At 36.0% G+C, this 18,388-nt stretch overlaps 1 protein-coding gene across 3 annotated transcripts; it reads left to right on the top strand.

Annotated features, from left to right (window-relative positions):
* The first annotated feature begins 586 nt into the window (after positions 1-586).
* Positions 587-16,254, top strand: LOC115952662 (protein EMBRYO SAC DEVELOPMENT ARREST 30). 3 transcript variants are annotated; one of them, XM_031069850.1, is made up of 11 exons: positions 587-698; positions 859-1,088; positions 1,173-1,269; positions 1,488-1,558; positions 1,640-1,728; positions 1,824-2,067; positions 4,647-4,759; positions 5,050-5,140; positions 5,412-5,540; positions 13,613-14,166; positions 15,186-16,254. In XM_031069850.1, exons 2-11 carry the CDS (start codon positions 912-914, stop codon positions 15,634-15,636), a joined length of 2,016 nt encoding a protein of 671 aa, XP_030925710.1. In that variant the 5' UTR covers positions 587-698; positions 859-911; the 3' UTR covers positions 15,637-16,254. The 3 variants fall into 3 exon arrangements, with proteins under 3 accessions (XP_030925710.1, XP_030925711.1, XP_030925709.1); XM_031069851.1 differs by having other exon boundaries at positions 836-1,088; XM_031069849.1 differs by having other exon boundaries at positions 794-1,088.
* Positions 16,255-18,388: the final 2,134 nt, after the last annotated feature.

The following is an 18,388-nucleotide window of genomic DNA, read 5'->3' as shown; positions in this document are numbered from 1 at the left end:
TTCATATTTGGTAAATCAAATTTATAATTTTCAAATGAATAGTAAATAGCAATATATATAGAGAAATATTATATCCACAATATTTTTACAACAAATTATAAGTGACAAGTTATTACAGTTTGTTATTGGTGTGGTAAAAAAATAATTTCGATAATAGGTTCAAATTAGAACCAATAACGATTAATCACCTATAATTTGTTGTGAAAATGTTGTGGACGTATTACTTCTCATATATATATATATATATATATATATAAACATTGGAATGCCTTTCTTCTTCTATAGATTTGTTTTGTTTTGTGTCATTTGGTGAGGGTGATGAGTGATGAGAGATTCAGCAGAGAGAGAGAGAGATTGAGAGTTGGGTTTAGTTTATATTTTTTGAGTTGGGCTTTGGATCATCTCAAAATAAGTTCAGTCCATTGGGCCCAATAAAAAAACGTGTTTGACTGAAATCAGTTTGAGAAATGAGAATAAATAATTACACAATTAATTAATAATAAATAATAAATGAGAAATGAGAATATGGATCTTGCTTTCTTCTTCTTCTTCTTGTTCTAGGCTTTTATATTTATTTACTATTATATATATATATATATATATATATATATTCACATCGACTTACACTAACACACACCCCCAAAACCAAAAAGAATTGAAAGGAAACAAAAAGAATCACATTTGATTTCAGTTTTCAGGTACTCTCTTCTCCTCTCCTCTCATATTATTATTGTTATGTTCTTGATCTTGTCTTTTTTTATTTATTTATTTATTTAATTATTATTAATGTTAGATAGAAGAAATATATATGATATGATATGATATGATATCATAGCTATTTGGGTCTGGGATTGATAGATGAGGGAGCTCAGAAGAAGAAAAAGAAGAAGAGGAAGAAGCAGAAGAAGAAGATGTTAATAAAATCGAAGAAGACGAAATGGGTTACCCTTTCCCTCCTCACTTTATCCGTCGTTTCTCTGTTGGCCCACCTTTCTGTCACCAAGTTTTCCACTGTCAATTTGGTCCAGTACAGTGCTATGGCCGCCTTGCGTGCCGATTTTGCTAATGTCTTAGGAACACCAACACAGGTGTGTATGTGTTTTCTTTTTCATTCATTCATTGCTTCCTTCCTACTCTGTCTCTCTTACTCATATATATATAAATATTTACAGATTATTAGAAATAAAAAGAAGATATGGGGGCTTGTCCAGTCCTTACAGCCTTTGCAACCTTATGCAAACCCCAGAAGCAGCAGCAGCAGCTATCCTGGTAATTTATTCTGCTCAAACACTCCCCTATTTCATCATAACTATCTTTTGTTTCATGACGATGGATAATCTAATTTAATTATACAATTGAAAATTTAGTGAATATAATAAAGTTGGATACTTCAAAGGCCATGATTTATTTATTTTTACTTGTGTCTAGAATCTAAGCTTCAACTTTACATCTCTAAATTGATTAATTATGTTTTCTTTTCTTTGCAGTTCCAAATGAGCAGAGTAATGGTTTCATTTATGCAAAAATTTTTGGTGGGTTTGCCCAGATTAGATCCTCGGTATGATTCATTCATTAATGTATAAAAATTTCTTCTAAAAATTTTCTATGAGGAGTTCGTAACATTTCTCTTATTTTCTAGATATGCGATCTGGTCACCATATCTAGGCTTCTAAATGCTACACTAGTCATTCCAGAGATTCAAGAAAGTACCCGCTCAAAAGGCATTAGGTATCCTGCATGCTTACTTGATCAGTTGTTTCAAAATTAATTTTCTATGCAATTCATTGTGTAGGTGCTTGATCTTACACTTTGTTTTCATACAGTTATAAATTCAAGAGTTTTTCATATCTCTATGATGAGGAAGAGTTTATAGCATCACTCAAAAATGATTTAATCATTGTGAAGAGCCTGCCTGACAATCTAAAAGCAGGAAGGAAAAGGAATGAATTTCCTAATTTTAGGCCCAAAAGTTCAGCTTCTCCAAACTATTATATTGAAGAAATTCTACCAAAGTTAAAGAAAGCCAATGTTATTGGATTGGTGCTTAAGGATGGTGGATGCCTGCAGGTATTTTAGATGTTGTTCAATAATCAATATTATCTTGAGTCAGTTTGCAATACATGTCTTCTTCTCACTTTGACTAGCTATTAGCTTACTTTTGTTTCACATTTTGATTAGTCATTTCTTCTTCATTGTGCTTGTCAAGTATGTGAGACATTAGGGCCAATTGTTATCAGGACACCATCATAAGAAAAAACTAGTTAAGATTCTATAAGGTGTCTGCCTGTTCTATCACTGAACTCATTTTGAAACAGGTCCATGGTCCACCTGTTCTATTCTTGAGGGTCATTTTTCTTCTTCTCTTTTTATTTTTTTATTAATATGTGGTCTGATAGCTGTAGTTGAGTAAATTTGAAATCTAGCATAGTCGGATGCTGTGTTAATTCTGGGATTTAAATTATGTTGAGATTGCTTTTAGTAATGGGGCAAATGATTTGTAAAGTGATTTCATGTTTTTATCTTATGGTTAGATACCATAGACTCTAGAATGAAGGGTTTGAATATCTAGCTGGCCTCACCTGTGATTTTGGTCATATCTTGAGCTTTCCCTGAGGTTTAAACATCATCTATTGACCTGCAAATTGATTTTATCTTTACCTTCCTTTCTCCCAAACTTTCTTAAGTGATCTTGATCTCCCAAGATATGTGACAAGCTACATGTTGACATGCATGAATGGCTTATGAAAAATATTGATATTCATGAATGGGTGGAGGATTGGTTGTGGGTTTGGAATCCACTGGCCGCATGAGTAACTTTCCAATGAAAAATGCTGATATTCTTGATGTTAGTGTAACTCTTCATTGATATCTAAATAGGGTAAATTTTGTTCTTTCACCATTTCTAGTTTAGTATGATAAAGACTGCAGGGACTTGCTGGGGAAAAGAAATGATCAATAAACTAGAGGGAAGGTTAGAGTGCAGCCTGTGTGTTCTTTTGCCAACTTGATTCAATAATCAGATTTTCCTGGAGTTTTCTCCCAGAAATATGGCCATCCTTGTCCCCTCACTTCAATCCCACGATACATTCTCATTTGATCATGGCAGGAGAGCAATTCAAAATAGAAAAACTTACATTGGGTCTTGGGATAACCAGGCTTGAATGGAACAAGTTTAAAAAGAAGCATTAGAACATGTCAATTACTTGAAATTATAGTTTTGGTTCGAGTTACCTGCTGTAACTCTACTTGTCTAAAAAACTTTAACTTGGATGATTTTTTTAACAAACCCACCATTGATTATATTGTCTCTTTGTACTCTTAATGATTACAAAATATCAAGATGGTAGATTAAGAACTATCTCATCTATAAAATGTTTAAATTTTAGTTTTATTTTAAAAAAATATATGAAACAAATTTTTTTTGATGTATGGGTTGCATGGTATATGACATCTGAGTAATATGAAGTTAGCTATGTGTGTTTTGTACAAAGAGAATGTGTGATCCAACGATAAGATTGTCAAAATATTGTAGCTAGAGAGTTGTGGGGCTTGGTGTTTTCTTTATTTGGGCCATTATTCCTCATTGCCTCATGTGGAGTATTTGGAGAGAAAGGAATGCTCGTACTTTTGAAGGAGATGAGAGATCAATTCATGACCTGAGGTGGCTCTTTCTCTAGACTCTTTTTGAGTGGACAAGTGCTTCGGGGCTTTTTATTATTGATTGTCTAGCTGCTTTGATTGGTTGTTGTAATTTTCAAGCACTCTAGGTTTTTTGTTCTGTCCTTAGAACACTGCCTGTGTGCTTTGGTTTTTTGTGTTACTTTCCTTTTTAATTAATAAAGTATTACTTATTTATAAAAAATAATATTGTCAAAATATTAATATAATTGCTAGCCATTTAGGGTTTAGTTACACCAATTGTATCTTGAACTATATATATAAGAGATGTAGAGAGGAGGCACCTAATGGCACTAATTGAATTTTTGACATCTAAGATGATGTTTTATGCTCCTCATGGCTGTTGATATTATGGAGAAAAAATGATAGAAATTGAAGTTATGTGATCGTTTAAGATAGAATTGATTTTCATGAACTTCAATGTTTTCCTCTCTCTATCTCTCAACACAGGTGATGCATTTTTTGGGCAATTTCCAGTATTTGATTAACCTTTTATTGTCTCTCTTGGATATTGCTTTAGCTGAACTAAAAAGATATAATGTTAAACTTGTAAAAATAAAAAGTGAATGAAAAGTCTCTCCTTCAGTTGGTTATGAGGATGTTGAATTCATTGCTTTGTCATAATCTTGTTTGATTATTTATCATTTTTACCTCTATTGAGTTTCACAGGTCCCTGGCCTTATGGTAAGTTATTTGTCGTTTGGCACTAGTGGTCCTCCAGTCCATCTATACTAGTTCTTTGAGTTATCATTTCTAGCATTTGTGATGGTTTCAATTTGTAATATGTCACGGCGATTGACCAATTTGGGTTAGGAAGTCAAGAATGCATGCCTCTTTTTTGGGGGGTGGGGTGGGGTTGTCTGAGAGCATGCTTTTAATGTTTTTCATTGCTATGTTGTTGGTTGTTTAACTGTCTTCATTATTGAGCTACAAGAATCTACTTCAAGCAATCTTCATCTTCTTTTCAGTCCATACTTCCACCTAGCATGGCTGAGTTTCAAAGGCTTAGGTGCAGGGTTGCCTTCCATGCACTTCAATTCCGGTCAGATATTCAGATTCTTGGACGTCAGATGGTGGAGAGGTATCTTGCCACCTTCAAAACTGCTTTGACTTTTATGCCTTGGAGTTAATATTGACCTATAGAAGACTGCAATTTTTTTACATTAAAACTTGTTCTGGCCTTTGCTGTTATGGGGAAATAACATGATAATGTTATGTGTGCGAAAAATGCATTAGCTTGCTAGCAGAGGGTTTTCAATCAAAGGTTGCTCAGAAATTATTATTGTGATTGTGCATATTCTCCCATAACTACACAGGTCTCAGAAATTATTTGCCTGCAGTTCAGGAATATGATTATGTACTTCTCCACAGGTTGCGAGGATGGGGCCAACCTTTCCTAGCTTTTCATCCTGGCTTACTAAGAGACACCTTAGCGTATCATGGTTGTGCCGAACTATTTCAGGTTAGCTGTTTTAGCCTTTTTCTCCTGGATTGGATGTTTCTTTTCTTATGTATCGTTGTTGAGAGTCAAAGTTCCATTTTCTACTCCCAAGTCTATGTATTGTTTAAAATTTTCCTTGTTCATAAATTAGATAAGAAATTCATTATTTGGACTTTTTTTATTTTATGGGAAAAATATTTTTATGTATTTCTTATGCATCTCTACCTTGTTTGTGATTCAGAAAAACTAAACATATTCCCATATTTATCTTGTTAACTTTGTACTCTTGTAGGATGTTCACACTGAATTGATTCAATATCGGAGGGCACAGATGATCAAGCGAGGAATTGTTAATGAGGAACTAAGCATGGACTCTCACTTGCGTAGAGAAAATGGTTCATGCCCCCTCATGCCTGAAGAGGTATGCTTTGTATTAAAAATACTCCTGATTATTCCAAGAACTCATTTTAGGTCCTTATTGAAGTTTCATAGCCTCTCAAAATAAGATTTGACTTTGGACTTAATCCAAAGTACAAGCTCACACATTATTTCATTGGTTTAAATTAGTGTTTGCACTTGACTTGTGTCCCGACAACCAATGTCCTTAAGCATCCTAGGCAAAGAAAGTTTCATAGATGATGATCTTTTTTTTTATTAAATTCCAGGCAGATGATAATTTTGAAATATTAGGCATATTGTAAATGTAACATGCAATGGATTAGCTTTTTGACATTTATTTATGGTAACCAATTAAGGGTTCTTGGATGTTTATGAAAATAAAATCATCCAGTTGTAAAAGGGTGGGTTTTTTGTGTGGACGGTAACTTGGGGAAACATTTTAACTGGGGCAATCTAATGTGGAGAGGAATAATGTTGGTGGATTGGAGTTGCATGCGTAAATGTAGTGGTGAAATTGTGGATCATTTATTATTGCATTGTGTTGTTTTCCAGGAGTTGAGAAAATTCCTGTTTTCAATGTTTGGGGTTTAGTGGGTGATGCCTAGGAGGGTTGTTGAGATATTAGTTGGATGGAGGAATAGGTTTGGTGAACATGGAAGCTCCATCACTTTGAATATGGTTCCCATATGTCTAATGTGGGCAATATGGTGAGGGAGGAACAATAACACCTTTAGGCCTGTTTTTTCGGCATAAAACATATTCTGGAATTTTTTATTTTTTATTCATTTTTGGGTGTGTGAGTTGGTTGAAAAACTTAGTCAAACCAAAATCATTTTCCATTAACTAGGAAAAACACTCTTTTTGGTACTAAAAATGATTTACGCTTTCAAAAGAGTATTAAACATTTTCAGCCTCAAGAGAACAGGAACCTCTGAAGTGACTGAAATATTACAAAATAATAATAAATAAAAAAACCCCCCAAGATGCCATTGAAACCTCTAGAAAGACCAAGAAATCCTTGAAACATCTAAAATGACCAAAAATACCCTAGAAATTTATAAAATGACAAAAATATTCTAAAAGTTTCCAAAATAATCAAATACCCTCAACCTCCTAGACGTCACCGGAACCTCCAAAAATCACCAAAATACCCTTGAAACATCTAAAATGACAAAAATGTCTTATGAAAGCCTCTATAATGACCAAATTACCCTAGAAAGGGAAGGTGATTTTGGTGGGGCCCAAGTGTTTTCTATCCAGGCCCAACAAAGTTCTATCTCCCCCAATTTGGAGATATTTTAGGAGAGAAAATAGGGAAGAGGAGGGGTCTTGCCAAAACTACCCATCCCTATTTGTTAACATTGTTGCTAATTTTTTCTTTTTAAATCAAGTGGCAAGGGTTTATTTATTTATTTTAAAATTAAATGGTGGCTAAATTTTATTTTTTTTATTTTTTAAATTTAATGATTACAAAATAAATGATTTATTATATTATGAAATAGGGGCATGGGAGTAAATTATACAAATCACATTTTTTATCCTTTTACTTTTCTTCTCAACCTAACAAAGGAGTTTTCCACCCCTCCATTTTTCCATCCTCCCAACCAAACACACTAAGAGAAAACTAAAATCTCTTCTATCCCCCCTACTTTTCCATCCTCTACCCATTTTCTATCCCCCCAATCAAATGAACCCTTAGGGAGAAGTGGAGGGGTTGCATTTTGTATTACAACTATTTTGGTTTACGATTCTAGTTAACGGAAGTCAGGGTAGTTTCTTTGGAAGTTCAAGGGGGTTTGTGACAAGGGGGTTTGAGACAAGGTGATCCTTTGTTGCCACTCTTATTTATGATTGTGATGGAGGTTCTTAGTAAACTGTTATATAAAGCTGTTGGGGGGCAGTATTTGTCGGTTTTAAAGTGGCTGGTACTACCAATGATGCTAGGACAATCTCTCATCTTCTTTTCACTGATGATTCTGTAATTTTTGTGGCACTAATCTGGCTGAAATTTTGCATTTGAAGTGTGTTTTACTTTGTTTCAAAGTTGTGTTGAGATTTAAAAAAAGAAAAGAAAAGAATAAGTCTGAAGGTGTAGTTCTAATTATGAATGAGCTGGCTGGTATTTTGGGGTGTAAGGTTTCACACTTGCCCATGAAGTAATTGGGTTTGCCATTGGGAGCTAAATTTAAATTGACAAAGGTTTGGAACCCTATTTTTGGGAAGATGGAAAAGAGATTGGTGGGATGGGAGAAGATGTATTCGCCTAAAGGGGCTATCTCACTCTAATTAAAAGCACTCTGACGCAGGATAACTAGAACAAAATTAAACAATAGGAAAATAAATGGATATGACCTAAGAGTTAGCATCTAAGTCTAGCTTGGAGTTAGCACCAAGCGGAAAAACCACTAGGAGTCAGCACCTAGGGTGGAACTAGAGCCAACACTAGACCAAAATGCCATTTTTTCATTAAATAAAATATCAACTATCTCCAAAAGAAGTACAATAGTTTGCTTGCTAAACCCTAGTTCTGATTGGCATAGGAAACCCTAATTGCCTTATTACGAAATAACCTTGTTTCCAAATTAAAATACTTTTTTGATAAGTAATAAGTAATAAGTTTTATTGAGATCAAAAAATTAAAACACTAATGGTCTAATAAACTACTAGGACCTAAAACATAAAAATACAATTGACTTGGAAACATAGATAATGCTATATAAAAATCTTCTTGCATCTCCTGTATCACACTCTCTCTAGTGTGCCTACTTCTTTTTGTTTTCTCTAGCCCATGTTAGCATTGCTCGGTGAATTGAGAAAATTCAGAGAGACTTCCTTTGGGGGTAAATGGGGTGAGGAATTTAGATTTCATCTTGTCAATTGGAAGATGATTTGCGTCCCTATCCAACAAGGTGGTTTGGGCATTAGAGATGTGGTTTTGTTTAACAGAGCTTTTTTGGGGAAGTGCTTTGGTGTTTTGCTACGGAGAAGGCTTTGTGGAGGAGTGTAGTGGCCTGTAAATATGGGTGTGTCAGTGGAAGTTCATTAGATCCGGCTGAGTGGTGTTTTCTAGATTCATTAGTTTTGAGGTAGGTCATGGAAACAAGGTCAGGTTTTGGAAGGATTGGTGGTGCAGTGATGGGGCTTTGATGGATTTGTTTCCTACTCTCTACAGTATTGCCCTAAATAAAGAGGCCGTGGTGGCTGATTACCTTTGTTGACATATGGGGTCGATGCATTGGGATATTATTTTTGTGTGGGCTGTTCATGATTGGGAGTTGGTGATGCTAGATGACTTTATGAATCTTATTTATTTTGTCAAGATTAGGCCAGAAGTTGAAGATCGTATATGTTGGAGAATTTGAGGTCAAGTCTTTCTATAGGCTGCTCTCTAATGGGGGCAGCAAGTCTTTCCCTTGGAAGTTTATTTGGAAGGTCAGAGTTCCTTTGAAACTTTCTTTCTTTGTGAGGACTGCAGTGTGGGGGAAAATTCTTATTATAGAGATAATCTTTGACGGTGTGGGATTATTGTGGTTGATTGGTGTTTCTTGTGCCTCAAAATTACCACGATATGCTTCAAAACTTGAGAATTGCAGCATGTGAGTGTGTAAATGTATTTGATAGTTTTTTTTTCCCCTTGGTGTTGCAATCTTATTTTAATTGTGCTTATTTTTTAGGTTGATTTTAGTTGCTCTGTGTTTATATTTTTAAAGTGGTATTTATCAAAAAAATTATATTTTTAAAGCAGAGAATTAAAGTTGCTATTTGATAATTATGCAAAAAAAAAAGAAGAGGATTTTTTATTTTTTATTTTATTATTATTTTTTTTTCCATATGAGACAAACGCCGTAAAATTATTTCTAGAGAATTTTCAAACACAACCAAAAACCTAAAAAATCAAGCAATTTTCCTTTATTTTTTATTTTTTTTGATAAGTAATAAGAATAGTATTAATCATGAAGAAAAAACGAATAATGCAAATACAAGGTGTTCATGATGGTGAACACAAGAAACAGCAACAAATAACAACAAAGATAGAAAAAGCAACTTATGGGACAATTCTAAGGGAGGTAAGAAACTCAATGATGGAAGAACAATTTAAGAACCCCAGCACCTGACCAATAAAAAATAGTACTCTAGCAAAGAGCTTGTAACTGAACAAGCGATTAGCCTTCAAAGAGTGTCAATTTCTTTCCATCCAAACAACCCACATCAAACAGCTAGGAACCATATTTCATATGTCCGAAGTAAATTTCCCTAGCCAATGACTCCAACAAAACACCAAACTCTCCACAGAACCTGGTATGACCCATTGGATCTCGAATACTTGTAACATTTGCACCCACAAAGAGTGAGCTACAGGGCAGTGTAGGAGAAGATGATCCACGGTTTCCTTGTTACAGCAGCACATTTCACCAAAGAGAGACCCCGGAGCATCAAACTATCCAAGGTAAGTATCCGATCATGAGCTGCTGTCCACATGAAGAAAGCCACCCTTTTAGGAACCTTAACTTTCCAAATACCCTTCCAAGGGAAACTAGGGATAGAAGCACCCCGGATCTTATTGTAATAGGACCGAATATCAAACTTACCATTCTCATTAAGACACCAATGGGAACTATCACACCCAACACCCCTAGGAATTTGAGATTGAATGAAATCAAGGAAAGAGAAGGCAGCTTCTAATTCCCTCTCGCGATAGTCCCTATAAAATCTCAAATTCCAAAATCTATCATTTCCACCCTCCTAATGACACAATACATTGGAAATGCAAGCTTCCTTGTCATTTGAACACGCATATAACTGAGGATAGAGCATTTTAAGTGAGATATCCCCAATTCACCTATCATGCCAAAAAAGAATACGAGAGCCATCACCCACCACTAGGGCCAAATGTTTGGAGAATCTCTCCTAACTGTCATTAATACTACGCCAAAGACCACACTTGTGGGCCCTTCTACATACTTTAGTATTCCACCCCCCTTGACCCTCTCCATATTTAGTGGCAACAACCCTTTGCCAGAGATGGGTTCCTTCCTGGCCAAACCTCCATAACCATTTTCCTAATAGGGCTTGATTGAAATGCACTAACTTCCTAATCCCCAAACCACCCATCTCTAAAGGTGAACACACCTTCTCCCAAGCCACCAAAGAATGTTTGAAACACTCCTTTGAAGGCCTCCATAAAAAATTTCTTTGAATACGTTCCAACCTATTAGCCACAACTACGAGGATGGTAAATAAGGATAGGTAGTATGTAGGAAGACTAGAAAGGGTACTCTTCAAAAGAGTAAGTCTACCACCTTTAGACAAATACAGACGCTTCCAACCTGATAGTTTCTTCTCCAACTTCTCCAAAATAGGATTCCAGATGGATGTTGTCTTATACGGAGTACCCAACGGCATTCCCAAATATTTCATAGGCAGGCCACCCACCCTACAACAGGGAATGTTAGCCAAAGCACCTATATTACCAACCTCCCCAACTAGGACAATCTCACTCTTCCCCACATTGACTTTCAAGCCAATGAAAGCTTGAAAGCAAGACAAAGCCAGCCTAATAGACAACAGCTGTTCTCTAGAAGCATCACAAAACAAAATGGTATCATCAGCAAATAACAAATGTGATATGCGTACCCCAATAGAGTTAATTGGTCCCACATGAAAACCACGAAGCAGACCACTATCCTCAGTTTTCTTCAGAATCCACCTTAATACTTCCATAATCAAAAAGAAAAGAAGAGGGGATAAAGACAGCTGGGTTGGATTTTGATTGTATTGGGGGGGATGAAAGGTTGTCCCTTGAGAGGGAGTTCTTGAAAGAAGAAGTTAGACAGGTTTTGACAGAGATGGACGGGGATAAAGCCCCTAGTCCGGATGGTTTCATCATGGCTTTTTCTCACAAATGTTGGAGGGTTGTACAGGTTGATGTTATGGCTGTATTTTAGTATTTTCACAGGTACTCTGTGTTTGAACGGTCTCTAAATGCTTCTTTTCTCTCTTTAATTCCCAAGAAAAATAATGCTATAAATATCAAGGATTTTCTGCCTATCAGCTTGGTGGGCAGTGTTTACAAGTTGCTGTCTAAGGTGTTGGTGAATAAGTTGAGGGTGGTGTTAGACAGTTTGATCTCGGAGTCTCAAAATTCCTTTGTTGGTGGTAGACAAATTTTGGACTCAATGCTTATGGCAAATGAGTGCCTAGACAACAGATTGAAGTGTCATTCACCGGGTGTAGTTTGCAAGTTGGACATAGAAAAAGCCTATGATCATGTAAATTGGGATGCCTTATTCTATTTGTTGAATAGTATGGGTTTTGGTTTGAAGTGGAGGGGGTGGATTAAGGCTTGCATATCTACTGTTCGCTTCTCTGTTCTTGTGAATGGATCCCTAGCATGTTTTTTTGGAAGTTCTCATGGTTTGAGGCAATTTTCCTTTATATCCGACATAAAACAGTTTACGTCGAAACGTGGAGACTTCAACCATTGAGCTTAAATCTCCATTTTGAGATCTTTATCTGAATGGTCTCATACTCTTAGATGTGGTAATGTACATTTGGTGTTGTATTTCTTAGATTCTCTTTCTTTTAGAGTGTGAACTCCTTTCATTTGAATCCTACAGGAGAGTTTAGTGTATACATCCTGGGTGTACTAAGCCTCTCCTCTGTTTTCAATAAATGTTATTTCTTATTAAAAACAGTAAAATCATCCAATTGTGCTTCATGTTGCATTTTGATGGTAAAGAAAAGAAAATAGTGGAGTCAATCCCATAATCACTAATATTAAAATGGTTAAGCTGGTATGAGTAACTCGTTAAAGTACTTGGTGTCCTCACTTATGTTGACATCAATCAACAAGCTCATTTAAATGTTATATAAAAAGAATTTCAACAATTATGTCAATATCTCCCCTTCGGTAATAACAATCCTGAGAATGGTTTGTTACATTACACTCATGCTTGCATGCATTTAGTGGCTATTAGAAACTTGTGGACAAGGAATTTACCTGAAAGAACCTAAAGAAGAAAGATCAGACACTTAGTACTTTACATAAAAGACCTAAATGAGAAGGACCAGACAATATTACCCTTACACCTTAACACTACTAAAAAAGATCTAGGCAATAAAAAAAATCTGATGCCAAAATGTGGCAAGATGGTTTTATGCGGTGTTGTGGATGCCAGTTTTCAAGCTTTCTCCATATTCTAGAAAAAAAAGGAAAAATCTCTTTATAATGTTACGAAGTGAATGTTCCTGCAGTTGTCAATTTAGGTGTGATTTGTTTTGTTCTTTCAGTTAGAGAGTGGAGCTATATTAATCAAATATTTTTCTTTTGCTTGTTTCAATATCCATTGTATTCATATCTTTTAATACTATCTGTTGTTCAAATATGTAGATCGCAGGCACAAATTTTCTTTTGGATTTGTTGGTTAACCAATTGTCTGACAAGCTTTAACTGTCAAGAAGGGCCCTGGCAATTTATATTAAGCACAAACTAACACCCTTAAGTGCAGGTCCAAAACTGCACGTTCACCCAAAAATGAAATGGAAATTGAGACAAATGGAGGACTCCACTCTAATAAAATCTTTTAAAAGGAACAAACAGGTGTAGGTATTTATCATAAATTCTTTCTAGATAAACAATGTTATGGTCTACCATTTGGTTTTGATGGCTAGAGAGAGAGAGAGAGAGAGAGAGGGAGGGAGGGAGGGAGGGAGAGTGGTTGGTTTATCTATTTTATACTGAACATGTAAAAGTACAAGACTCAGAAAAGCCAACGATTGCAACAATTTTTGTAGGCTGATGGGGTGAATAATCTATTAAAAAGTCGTACCCAGCGCACAAAGCTTCCACTTTTGCGGAGAGGCTGATTCCCGGACTTGAACTTGCAACTTATCACTTTGTTGGAAGGTGGCGAGAATAAATATATATTATGCATAAATTGTGGCTTTCATGGTTTTCAATTCTTCAAAAGTAACAGAGTAATAGAGTATCATTGCTCCCCATGTTATTGCAAACATACGCATTCTCTTTGCTTATCATAATTTAAGTAGGTTTTGTTAAAGCGCTTTAATATGTTGTTGACAAAACCTTTGCAGGTTGGAGTTCTCCTTCGTGCCATGGGCTACCCTCCTAAAACAATAATATACCTGGCAGGTTCTGAAACTTTTGGTGGTCAGCGTGTTCTGATCCCTCTGCATGGCATGTTTGCCAACTTAGTGGATCGTACTTCCCTTTGCAGCAAGAAAGAGTTATCTGACTTGATTGGACCTGAAACACCTCTTCCTCTAAATCTTTTCCAGATGCCTCCAGCCAAAAGTGAGAAAAAACTTAAAGAAGAATGGAAAAAGGCCGGTCCCAGGCCTCGGCCCCTTCCTCCACCTCCTGATAGACCTATCTATCGACATGAAAAAGAAGGCTGGTATGGTTGGATAACAGAGACTGACACAGAGCCAGACCCTTCACCCATGGATCTGAGACTGCAGGCACACAGGTTATTATGGGATGCTCTTGATTATATGGTCTCTGTGGAAGCAGATGCATTCTTTCCTGGTTTTAACAATGATGGCAGTGGATTGCCAGATTTCTCAAGCTTAGTCATGGGACAGCGATTGTACGAGACTGCTTCTTCTAGAACATACAGACCAGACAGGTAAGATCCACATGAACTAATATTGTGATTTGGTTAATGGGTTGATAAGGTGTTCCATGAAATAGCATCTTCACATGTGACCTAAAACAACATTGAGATTTTTTAAAAGCCCATTTTTATTTCTTACAAGAAGGTGGGGGGGGGGGGGGGGGAGAATTTGAACCCAGGTTCATATGGGAGATGGATTGTGCCATTAAGCCATAAGGCAAGTTGGCAAAAAGTCTGAGTTAACAGCATAAAATTGACTTGTTCAAATATTGAACGTCCATTGGTGTCATTTCCTGGTTTTTAATGCTCTGGGGTCACCCACCTTTTAACAGGAAAATTACAATACACTCTAAATGCCATGGACTCATGTAGGTTTTTGTGCTGTAACTTCAGTATTCAATTGAGATTTGACTAACGTTTATCTGTTTGCCTATATGGTATCTGCTTTGAAAATAATATTTCCGTAATTGATGATAAGGTTATATGCAAATCTGTGCTCCTTTTTGTAGTGTTTTGCATTGCATATAATATAATATATGTTTGCACATAAAACGGACATGTAAACTTTGTTATCAAATTTCATGGGCTATCTGCAACTCTGCATCACTATGTTTTCCAATTATATTTCTTTCATAGGGTGTTTGGGTCTTTTATCTGTTGGACTTCGCTGTTAATAAATCTTCCTCTTCAGATTGGCATGGAAAATTATATATAGTATTTTCTTTTAGAAAGAAAGTTCATTTTGTCTGGGCAAAAAGTCTTAGCTATTAGCTATCTGTGAGAAAAGGCTTATAGCAGTTTTAATCTTAACTCTCTACATATGAGAAATTTGTGTTTCTCTTTGGCCAATTTGTAGTTACTATTCTTTGTGTAAACCAATTGGCTTTCAAGCTATCTAAACTTTATGAAGCTGTTTTTTGCTTTTGATTGTTGTATCTTTCTTTCAATTATTTAGATTTCTATACAAAAAAAGTGGTTAGCTTTGTATGTGCTTTTAATTATTATCTGACACTATCTGGTTTGTGAAACAGGAAAGTTCTTGCAGAACTTTTCAACATTACACGTGACAATATGTACCATCCCAAGCATAATTGGACACGCCAAGTGCAGGAACATCTTAACAAAAGCTTGGGTGAGGAAGGTCTCATAAGGCAGTCCTCCTTGTCTAAACCAGCATTATTCCTCTCACACCCACTCCCGGAATGCTCTTGTAGAATATCTTCTTCTGAGGTTCCAACTCATGTAAAAGGCAATGATGGTCGAATTCTGTATGGAGGGGAAGATGAGTGCCCCAAATGGATGCAACATGGTGAAAAAACTGTTTCCCTTGAGTCAGCTGAGGAAGGAGGTAAATTGGATGAAAATGAATCCCTGGAATATGAAGATGATCTAGATAAACAACCAGAATCTTATGAAAGTGGTGGCAAAATTAATGTCACTCTGGCCTGGGATCAGGATGAGGAAATGGATCCAAATGACTAAAAAATTGGACATGCAGATGATTTAATCTTCCTTTTTACCATTTCTGATGCCATTCCCGGCGATTTCTTCTGGATATAAGTTTTGGAGGTAGAGGTTAACATGCAAAAGTGATTTTTTTTTTCTCTTTTTTCTTTTTCATTTCACTATTCCAGATAAAAACTTTTGAGGGAAATTAGCATTCAAATTATTCTTTTATGTAGATTCAATGGATCTCTTGCAACATGAAAACAAAAATATATGCATACCTTCATACATTAAAAATCTTTCAAAGTTGATGATTGGGTGAAGGATTGGTGAAGTTAGGGCAAGCTGATAACAACTTGTAGCTCAAACAAAATGTGTTACTTCTGAAGATCTTCACAGGGGAAGTTTGGGGGTTGGATAGTTCTGTAATAATTTTTGAAGCACAGAACAGAAGGGAAAACGGCATACTGATTTTCTTATTCCAGTTGTTACACACACACACACACACACACACACACACACACACACACTCTCTCTCTCTCCCAGTTGTGTTGATATGGGATTATGTCCAGTCAGTTTTATCTGAAAGTAACGTTGTGTATTTGTTGTATTGAAATTTTTATAATAGTTTTTATGGCATGACAATTTACAACAGTATAAAGCTCCCATTGTTGCTCAGCAAGTAGTCCAGGTTCAATGTATAACTTGTATTTGCAGCATAACTTTTTCAAGTACAAAATTTACGTCCCTAGAAAGTAGATACTGTAAAAACAAAAAACAGAAACAGAATAAAATCCAATCAACAGTAATATAACAGTTTTGGCCAAGCTGTGTTCTGACTTATTTGAGAGAGGAGTACTGCACTTGATGCAATTGGTATGAATGTTTGGGATGTAAAGTTGCAAAAAGCTACTTTAAATCTTAACCATTATATATAAAAAAATGAGTAAAAAAAAAAAAAAAAAATTATGAGGGAATTGGGGTGAATTACACGGTACAATTGCTAAAGCATTTAGCAATTGCATCGAATCTCAATCTAGAAGCCACAAGAGTCAGAGTATTGTTTTCTTTTAAAAGCCAGTTTTGATTTTAATACAAAAATTAAATGGTTGGAAGAAGAATAAGAGGAACAAAGAAGAAGAGTTTCAGATTATTAGGAAGATAATTCTTGACTTTGACCCTACTATAATTTAGCAACTGAAGAAACATAGCAATTGAAGAAACAAGAAAATAGAGGGAAAAAAAGAGGGGGGAAGGAGTGGGGGGCAGATTATGCTTTGTTCAATGTTTGGGACACATAAAATGACACAATTTTTGTCATAATTCACTACGTGGCAGGTTGTGTGTGGTAAATATGTGTTTCCATATGGACTTAGTATAAAATTAGCATCTTCTTGGATTAGTGGCTCTCCAATATAACCATAAATTGTTCTTTGATGATTTTTGTAATTCTATTAGAATATCACCAAATCCAAGAAAATTAGACAGTAAATTAGGTTTTTTTTTTCCCATGATTTATCCAGAAGGGTAGCTGCAATGTAATAATGTTTCTTTTGTCCAAGTATTTTTAAAATTGGACACTAAGATGGATAAGGAATCTCCCAACCATCTATTACTTTTATTTGATTTTTAAAAGATATGTTTGTAAGAGCAAGGTAGATTTTCATTAAAAAAAAAAAAAAAACAATAAGATCAAGGTAGATTTCATTTTGAAAAAACCATCTTGTCCCATTTGAAAGTTTTTTTTTTTTTTTTTTTTTTTTTTTTTTTTTTTTTTGCTCACAACAATAGAGGGGAGGGGGAAAATGGAACTCAACACCACATGCCAGTACAAAAATTGCATGCGGCAGTTTGTACCGTGGAGTGGTATATGAGCCCACAAACACACATCACCACAATCAATGTGAGACTAAGGTTTTTTTGATACTGTCCCATTTGAAGGTTATAAAATTAGGTGTCTATAATTTAGTTTATTTCTATTGTATTAAGTTAAAACTTGTGGGGTTAGAGAGTTTGTGAACCCAGTCCATTTCTTGTTAAGGCCCAAGGCCTGCGCTGAGGAGATATAGGGCCGAGTACGCATCATAAGAGTCATGGATGGCCTAAGGAAATGGTCGAGGACGGGCTCCTGCTCGGCATGCTATAAATGCCCCTAAAAGGAAAAGTGATCACAGTGCGGGAACAGCATAAGTAAAAGGCTGCCAGAATTGCAATAAAGCATTCTGCACCTGACAGAACCATGCTCTTCAACTTTTACAACCACTCCCAACCACTTTGGATATGGGCTGATGGGACAAGTATCAGTTTTGGAAAAGTCGATCCTACACGTGGACGAAGGATAAGGAATGCAGGCTAATATAAAAGGAGGAACAAGCAATCCAGGAAAAGGGGCTGGGAAAAATGGCCAAAAACCAGAGCCTCCCCGCCCGCCTCCAGGAGAGAGACTCCTAGAGCGAACACGATTTAATTATGTATGAACACCACGAAAAACTACTGTCTGGTGACCAAGGCCTAGTCTTTCAAACCCACGTTCTATAAATGATATTGTTTGGGCCTTTTTATGTGCGAACCCAACATTATTATGGGTCGTTACAAATTGTGTCCTTACAATTGGCGCCGTCTATGGGAATGGCTTGTGTCTTGGCACAGGTAGTGGGTTGGGACAATCCCTCACATCATTTCCAACAACCGGATGTAGTGTTCTAGCGTAAAGTTCCACTAGGCACTACGTTTCTTCATTCGGGACTGCATTTCGTAGCATCAGCAGCCCGGATGGTCCTAGGGGCTT

Source organism: Quercus lobata, chromosome 7, assembly GCF_001633185.2.
Source record: "Quercus lobata isolate SW786 chromosome 7, ValleyOak3.0 Primary Assembly, whole genome shotgun sequence".
Taxonomy (NCBI): Eukaryota; Viridiplantae; Streptophyta; class Magnoliopsida; order Fagales; family Fagaceae; genus Quercus; species Quercus lobata.
Note: the sequence above shows the minus strand (reverse complement) of the source record. Positions and strands in the feature narration are given on the sequence as shown.